The 8,503-nt window shown below is 38.5% G+C and overlaps 1 protein-coding gene and 1 long non-coding RNA gene across 4 annotated transcripts in view; one reads left to right on the top strand and one right to left on the bottom strand.

Annotated features, from left to right (window-relative positions):
• Positions 1 to 8,503, bottom strand: part of LOC104948375 (FK506-binding protein 5) — a 59,566-nt gene that overhangs the window by 20,697 nt on the left and 30,366 nt on the right. For all 3 annotated transcript variants that reach the window (XM_010774565.1, XM_010774567.1, XM_010774566.1), the window contains 4 exons: positions 7,608 to 7,782; positions 4,076 to 4,202; positions 1,860 to 2,000; positions 1,711 to 1,770 (listed from right to left, as the gene is read on the bottom strand). In XM_010774565.1, coding sequence (XP_010772867.1) covers positions 1,711 to 1,770; positions 1,860 to 2,000; positions 4,076 to 4,202; positions 7,608 to 7,782 — 503 coding nt within the window. The remainder of the gene's footprint in view (positions 1 to 1,710; positions 1,771 to 1,859; positions 2,001 to 4,075; positions 4,203 to 7,607; positions 7,783 to 8,503) is intronic.
• LOC104948374 (uncharacterized) lies at positions 6,519 to 7,187 on the top strand. Its single transcript, XR_798678.1, has 3 exons — positions 6,519 to 6,620; positions 6,879 to 6,969; positions 7,089 to 7,187. It is a non-coding gene; the product is annotated as an uncharacterized lncRNA (long non-coding RNA).

Genomic DNA, 8,503 nt, shown 5'->3' with positions numbered 1-8,503 from the left:
CCACTACATACTCATTTAAATATGTGCTGCGCTGCGTCGGTTCAGCCATTCTCCGCAAGGGTTTTTGAAATTGGTCCGTGCGCAAAGCATTGTGGGGATTTTAAGGACGCGAAGTCTACCCATGTGCAGCCTCGAAATTTCCCCCCAACCAAGGACGCGGCCTCGGTGGAATTCCAAGTATGCTGGAGATTGGAACAGTCCTTCGGCGGCACTCAATGACGTAGTATCCTTGAAATATTGGCTTGGAAGCCAGTTTCCTCGCGATTGAGAAACGGCCAGTATGTCACCCAGTTTTTCAAGAGAAAAGGTGGGTGTGGTCCATGAGTGGTGGAAATGTGTCTGTTATGCTTAGTCCATTGTATATAATAATTGTAATGTTTTGCTGAAATTAAGTACTGTTAATATCTTCACAGAAAATGGTTTTTCATTTCACTNATGTGTGCTGCGTCGGTTCAGCCATTCTCCGCAAGGGTTTTTGAAATTGGTCCGTGCGCAAAGCATTGTGGGTTTTTTAAGGACGCGAAGTCTACCCATCATGGGTAGACTTCGCGTCCTTAAAAAACCCACAATGCTTTGCGCACGGACCAATTTCAAAAACCCTTGCGGAGAATGGCTGAACCGACGCAGCACACATTTCAATGTAAGTATGTAGTGGAGTAGAACATGTGTTGGTAAATATGTTACTTTGTTACATTTGTTTGTTATCACCAAAAATGTGAAAGTAAAGCAAGTTCATAATTAGATAGACATCGTGAGGTATTTATTTTCGGTACAGTTTATGTTGAAACCGTTAGAGAGAGTGGCACACTTGTTAGGCTGTTCCACTCTTCTTCGTTTTTCATATTTGATTGTACATCAGGTCAGCACGTTGTATTGCACAGAATCATGATTCCTGTTTCAGAAATATACCTTTGTGTATGTTACCTACAGTGCTAGCAACAGTCCGTGGAAATGTTACTAAGCTACCTAGCATCAATAAAGATATGATAAAAATAATATCAACATCTATTTTGAATTTAACAGAACTTAAATGGGCACACATTTTCTACTTTATTTGTCCAATTAAGTTGTAAAAAGCCTTTTGTGTCTCCAGAGGAAGGTGTGTAAAGTCTGATTAACTCGTGTTTAAACTTTGTCCTTTAAAGTGGATCCATCATGGTATATTTGAATAATATAGTGTAGGTCCATACCTATATAAGGCATATTTATACTTTTTATTTTTCAAAATACCAAACAGATCAAGCATTTTAGCCATTCCTCATTTCGATCAATTTAACACTGTCTTTGCATGGGCTGATTCTGTGAGAACAGCACCATCTACAGGCCTGGCATATGTACTACAGCGTCTCCAGCTCTTTCGAACGGCAATGTCCGTGGCTGTCTCCTCCTGATTGGTGGAGTTGGCCCAATAGCCGTAGCGCCACTTCTGTGACGTCATAGAAGTTTTCAAATCTGGATCAGTCTGTATCAGATCCGTTCCGAGATTTGGGTATGGAGGAAAATAGAGAGGATTGTGTTTTCCGACACTTGGTGAGTTCCCTGGAACACCGGGGACACATATTCATGTATAAAAGACGTACAAAAGTGCATTTTGCATGATAGGTCCCCTTTAAAGTCTGGGTTAGTTGGCTATGAAGAGTACCATTTTGAAATCAAAATATCCGACCATTTAATAGGAGTGCAAACTGAATTGATGGTGTGTTTGTTTACCTGGTCATCGCCACTGTCTACTCCCTCCAGACTCATGCGGCTGTTCCTCTGAGCCTTATTCTGACATGAAGAGACAAAATCAGTGTTAGCAGCGCCGTCTGAAAATAGCATTCAGGTATACTGCAGGACATCACTCAATAATGTGTTACCATGACTGTGTGATGCGCGTTGTATTCAGGGGGACTACAGGGCAGGCCGTCGTCCTCAGACATAGTTCCAGCATCGTCCGCTCTCTTCACACACATGATGGACGGAGGAGAGCCCAGTCTGATGGCCTGCTTCAGCTGGAGCTGCAGAAAAAACCAAGATATTTGTCTTTGTACATGTGTGTCATCTACTGATCAAAACACCTGATTAAGAATGAAAAGACTTGGCCAGACTTGTAGATATTACAGCAGGAAGTGAATGTTATTTCCCAGGTATTTATGTGTGTGTGTGTGTCAGTATGTGTGCATTTGGCAATGGAGAAGAGCCAAATCTGACAGCCTGTTTAATCAACTACAGCTAGAAAGTAGCAAAGGTGTGTTTAACTAAACATTTTTGTGTTTTCAAAGTTTCCCTTCTCAGCATTAACAGATGATTAACAGAGAATGACCTGTGTCAGCTGGCACTCTAGATATAAAGTATTTATTTTAGGCTTTTCCGTGTGTGTGTGTGTGTGTGTGTGTGTGTGTGTGTGTGTGTGTGTGTGTGTGTGTGTGTGTGTGTGTGGAAGGTATCACAGAAACTCAAACTATCAGACTTTTTATCTCCCTTTTACGTGTTGCCCTGTAACAGTCACTCAAGGACTCCTGTGCAAAGCAAACACTGGACAACGCAGCTTTTCTTTAGCCGACTGGACACTGGCACCCACACCAAGACCTTGACTGAAAGACACCTACCCCTACATTTTTCAATGATAGTATAATTATATTTTGTTAATGTAACACACTGAGAAATAGATAGAAGCTCCAGCTAAAACAAGGACATAGCAACGTCTTAGCTAACCATTAGCAGCTGTGTTTGGAAGCTAAACTGGCTAATAATTGAAATTCAGTGTATTGCTAATTTTGGAGTGTAAACTGATTATATAACATTACATGTTTTAAATATTCATCAAATATGACTTGAGTCCAGACAAAATAAAGAGTAACTAATGCAAGTGACTAGTATTTCTGACCAACTAAAAAATGAACAAACAAGATAACGTTAGCATTTGTTGGTAGTATTTCCTGTTAGCCAGTCTTTCTTTTTTAACTGTGTTTTGGTCCCTTTATCTCAAATTAGTTTTTGGGTGAATATCTCAACTGCTACAGAACATGATAGCAAAGCCATGATAATGTCAAATTCAGTTAGCTTACTTGAGGTCACCATATGTGACTGTAACACATTCAATGAGGAAAATATAATGTAACGTCAATAAAACAACAATATAAATACATATTAATAAATATGTTTGGTGGCAAGTCAAACATTTGTTACAGGTATAAAATTGGGCTAATGACCTCAATATATGATATTGTTTGTGGTATCCTAAGTTAGTGTACCCCATATAATACACACCTTACAGTGTTGAAATTTGCCTTATTGTATGCCATAACCTCCTAACGTGATGATCCCTAAATAGTTTGATTATATTTTTGTTCTTTCAATAATTTAACAGGCGGATCAGAGGGAGGAAACACTAAAGTCAGTTTATAGAAATCAATGTGTTTACTTTAACCTCAAGGGTTTACTTCTATCTAATCTACATACTTGTACACATTTTTAATTATTATGAATGATCACCTGTGTAGTTGCTGTGTTGTCAGAAAACTAATCCCCTTTCTAGAGCAGTGTTATAGCCACAGGAGAAAGTTTTCCTTTTGAGCAAATCCCCTTAAGATGCTGTTTAATTCTCACTTCCCTAAAGTTGGCTTAGTGGAGCAGTTTAACTTGAGGTCAGTCCATCCGTCTGGCTCTCGAGTCTTCCCGTTTTAGCCCGTTGTTGTGACAGACATTTGAGCGACTGTCTGCTTTTATTTTCATCATTCACTCCTTTACTTTGCTGTGACAAACACCACCCTTTGTGACACACATCAGCACTGCTTCTCTGAATAAATTGACAGCAGATCAGCTTGTATCAGATCAGCAAAGGGTCATAGAACTCCCAAACACACAGATTGTGAGTCTTTATTTGCCTATTATGCATCATTAACCTGCAGTCAAATTATTTCTCTTTCAATTCCAATTTCAATTTCTCTTGTCTTAACATGCACTTGGAGTTCAGGGTCATCATTCTTCTCCAGGAAGAGACTACAACTTGTTGAGACAGGAGCTCAAACGTGGCCACTCTGTTTGATAAGCATCTCAAACTTAAAGGACCACTTAGGTTATTTATAAGTACCTGTAGTGATTTCACCTTCCCGTGGATGCTCTCCTGAGATGCCCCCAGAGCATTGTTGGTCTCCGATGAGTCCGAAACAAAGACAGAGTCATGGGACAAGGCCTTGCCGCCCAGGCTGATCTTTGACCTTTGGGGAACAGGAAGATATAAACAAAGCAGAAAGTGATGTTTCACAGATTCTGAAACATAAAAAACAGAAGGAAGAAAACTGCATGTTGGTAGGCCCGAGGGGTCAGAGGTTTAAAACAAATAATTGACCCTTAATGGTTAGGGGTTAGCTAAGAAATCATTCAAAATGAAAGAAAATCATTCAAAATGAACCGATAATCTTCTTTCTGTTCTTGTTTGCTGTCCAACAACATTTGGCCATTCCAATTAATGCACTTTGACAATCAACACAGAGTGGCTTCAGTCAAATTGGTGCAGATATATCTTGTGACTATGAGGAAAAGTCAAGAGTAGACGAGGCAGGAAGTGCCACAGCTTGGGAAAACAAAAGGAAATCAGCACTGTCCACAGGAAGACAAACTCCACTATTTGAAACAAAAACAGGAAGCCACAAGCCTAAGCTTAGGATGAACAGGAATTGGATGAAAAACAACGTCTTCCTTTTTTAAGTATCTCTGTCCTTTCTACACAAGAGGAGATATGTACCTAAATAGGCTGAGGAAATCAAACAAATGTAATATAAGCATATTACTGCAGGCAAATGAAATGGTGTCTACTAACAGCAGCTATGCTTTTTTTTGTGAGCCTCTTAAAATGCTTGTGGTTGACAAATAGTGGTGGCTGGATAAAAAAAGAGTAACGTTTAGGGAATATTAATAAAAAACAAGATGATATTGCCACAACTGGATTCATATTTCATTGGGAAGGTTGGCCAACCCATCAAAAACGATTGAATTGGCTTTGGTTCAAGAGGACTAAATTGACTAAATGTCTTTTGAATGGCTTTTCTAGCCTGAAACAAATAGATTTATGAAAGAAACACTTATAGATTTGCACAAAAGTTTTAAAAAAACCTGAAGGTTTAAAATGTGCAGCACAGTAAAAACGACTGCAATGGAAGTAATCAGAGTAATCAAAATAATCTAAAGAGGCCCTATTTTACTTTTTGGGGGTTTCCCTTTCATGTAGTGTTATAGCTTTTTGTGCATGTAAATGGTCTGCAAAGGCTAAAATCCCAAAGTACCCTCCAAAGGGAGTTTCTCTCCCAAACACTTTCCCCATCCCAGAAACGCCTCCATTGGACTTGTTTTTCCCATAACATAATAACATCATTACATAACACTTGCACGTCTATTGGCTGGCAATACATTGTTCAGGACATATCGAAGCGGTTGACCAATCTAACCAGCTAACCAATCAGATCAAACTGGGCTCTGGTTTCAGACAGAGGAGGAAAAGAGGTGCTGCATTTATTTAGTAAAATAATTTTCTTTTCTGTGTTTGTAAGAACAGGTTGAAAAAGTTGTTTGCTGGCATAATCTTTCATAATTCCTTAATTATTCATTTTCACAGATGGAAAAATAAACAAGAAAAAAAGAGTTTGTTGAAACTTTTCACCACCTGTTTCACAAATGAAAAAGCTATTAAGGGAAGATTATCCCTGTACTTAAGTCAAAACACAGGAGAGAAAACATGCCTCTGTGGCTGTGAGGTAGTGTGGTAGTCTAACAATGGCAAGGTTTTGTAATGCTGATGTACCCCTGGACAAGATATTTAACACCAAATTGCTCCCGATGGCATGGTATGAGAAGCAGGTGGCCCCTTGTATGGCAGCCTCAGTATAAATGGGTGACCGTTGTCTTGTAAATGTAAAGCTCTTTGAGGGGTCGTGAAAAACTGGAAAAGCACTATATAAATGAAGTCCATTTACCATTTGACCAAGAAAATGGTTCACCAGAATATTATTTCTGACTTGCCTCTCAGGGCTTCCAGAGTAAATCTTTATATGAATTCCCATGTGAAGGATATGGTTGAAGTTGCTGCATAAAGAAAAATGCTTTCTAGTTCACCCAAAGTGCATTTAGTGAGCTGTTCTGTTTTTTAAAGGATCTTAAAACCATTAAAAAAACATTTCCAAAATAAACCACATAGAAATATTTGAATCTATTTCTTATTCTTGTCAACATGCGCATTAAACTGTGTCGATGTACACTCTAAAAAACTATTCATGTGGCTAGGAGATTCCACTTAAAAATAAATACTTTTTCAACATAACATTTTTTGTTTGTTACCTCAACTTATTTTAGTTAGTTTACAACTCATTTTAATAAGTCTGTCAAACTGAAAAAGAACAAAAAATGTAACTTACAAATGTAATGATTTTGAAAAAATATTTCTGCGTTCACTCAATTACAGGGATATACTAATTTAGAGTAACTCATATCTATTGAGTTTCAACGGTTTAGTTTCAAAACTGAACACACGTCTGGACTAGACCGAATGTTGAGTTGGAGCAATCTGCGTTCATCCTGGAAGCAGAACTCTAGATAGCAGTGGAACAACAGGATTTTAACCTAATAATCTACCAAGTTACCTGGTAAATAGCCATTTTTGTTCAGCTTGATTTAAAACAGCTGCTTACTGCATATATTGTAATACAAGCTGTAAGGTATCATCAGCTACTTGTTTTAAGCTACTGTAGCATGCATAGCATACTGATATGCTGATACTGTTACATTTGATAAAAACTGATTTAAAATAAATATGAACAGCAACTGACAATGCTCGGCATGTTCAGTTTTTGCAAACAACCCTTTGTTTTTCTTTCTCAACATTAAAATGTTCTCCTTTTAAGGATGATTCGGTGGAAAGAATAAGAGAGGTTGCTATCCGGTGCTTGGTGGTGTGTCTTCGTGAAAAGGAGGATCTCTTCAAGGAAAACTTAAGTAAGTAAAGAAGATGCTTAAATCATACTGTAACTTGTTAACCTGAAACACAATGCAATGTTTTCTAATCTGATTGCACCAAAAACACTGAAATTTATTTTCTAATCTACTTATTCCAGGATGGTGAAGTGGAAGTTAGCAATGAGGTGCTGAAGATTGTCTTGACCAGGGGTGCGGATGCAAGAATAGTGATTGAAGGAACAGAAGTCCTTAAAATCTCGGATGCGGCAAGAGCCTGTGGAACTTAAATGTGTATATTATTGTTGACTCAAAGAAATGAGTTTCTTCAAATGAAGGTAACAATTTGCGTGGACATTTTTGAGTAGTATGGACTTAAATAAATACATGCTTAAATTAAACAAAATGCAACTTAATATCACTCCATCTTCAGTTTTTAAAGTTGAAAGCAATTATGTTTGTAGTACTGAACTAAATGAGTTAATCAGATTATAAATGGGTACTCGGATTAACTTAATAATCGATTCAATTGGAAATTCTTAAAAAGATCAACGCAAATTGTTACCTAAATTTATTTAAGTAGAGCTGGTGTATTTTCTTTTAGAGTGTATAAACTGTGCCAATAAAAGTGTTGCCATCACACTTGGTGTGTGTTTTTGTCTATCTGTGTCTGATCTTACCCAGATCCCTTCTCCTTCTCTGATCGAGTGAGGGTGTTATTTTCGGAGGTTTTGCCGACATTGTCAGTTGATTGGCTGGCTTTGAGCCCAGCATCTGCTCCTGCTGCTGGCGGCTCCTTTCTCTTCTTCCTTGCAAATAATTTTTTAAACGTCTGGAACTTGGACTTCTTCTTTCCTGTGAAGACAAATGACAAAAGAGAGGAAATGAAATAATCTAATTCAACCCCGTTACGGATACTTTCTCCTGACGCACTCTAGTGAAGCTTTACAATTAACTGTGCAGTTATCTGTTAACGAGACAATTACACACACGGCTTCTTTACACACTGCCCTCATATGAACTCTAGTTTCAGCAGTGAGCTCCGCGTGGCTGTAAATTCCCAGGTATGCATCCCTGGAGACACTACACACCAAGACTGGCATATATAAAGACAGATACAAACACGCACACTCTCCTGAGCTTGTAAACCCTCCCCCCTAGTGAGTCTAGCTCCATTAGCACCGCAGTGGAAAAACTCAACAACTCCTTTATAACTCCTTAAACAGCTACAGAGCTTACACTGCTTTCAGTCAGCAAGGTGGTCATCCAACACTTGAAATTCCCCCTGGTCAATTCTCCATCCCACATTCAACAGGGCTGCTGAAGTGCAAAAAACATTGGACACTTGAGGCTGGCCCCAAGAAAAAGTAAACTTGTTAAAAAGACCCAACTTTAAAGCAGAAATGCAGAATGCAGTTTTTCGACTGTTTACCAAACCACTATACAGTGTTTGTCGTCGAACAACCTTCAGAGTGTTGCATGTTTTACACAAACAGGAATTAATGCAATCATTGGCTATTTTCTGAACAGGATCTAGCTTTTTATTAGCTTGTGGACTAGAAGTTTTCTGAAAGAT

The sequence above is a fragment of the Notothenia coriiceps genome, unplaced genomic scaffold, assembly GCF_000735185.1.
Source record: "Notothenia coriiceps isolate Sejong01 unplaced genomic scaffold, NC01 NC01_scaffold00014287, whole genome shotgun sequence".
In the NCBI taxonomy this organism is placed as follows: domain Eukaryota; kingdom Metazoa; phylum Chordata; class Actinopteri; order Perciformes; family Nototheniidae; genus Notothenia; species Notothenia coriiceps.
This window is presented reverse-complemented; position numbering and strand designations above follow the sequence as displayed.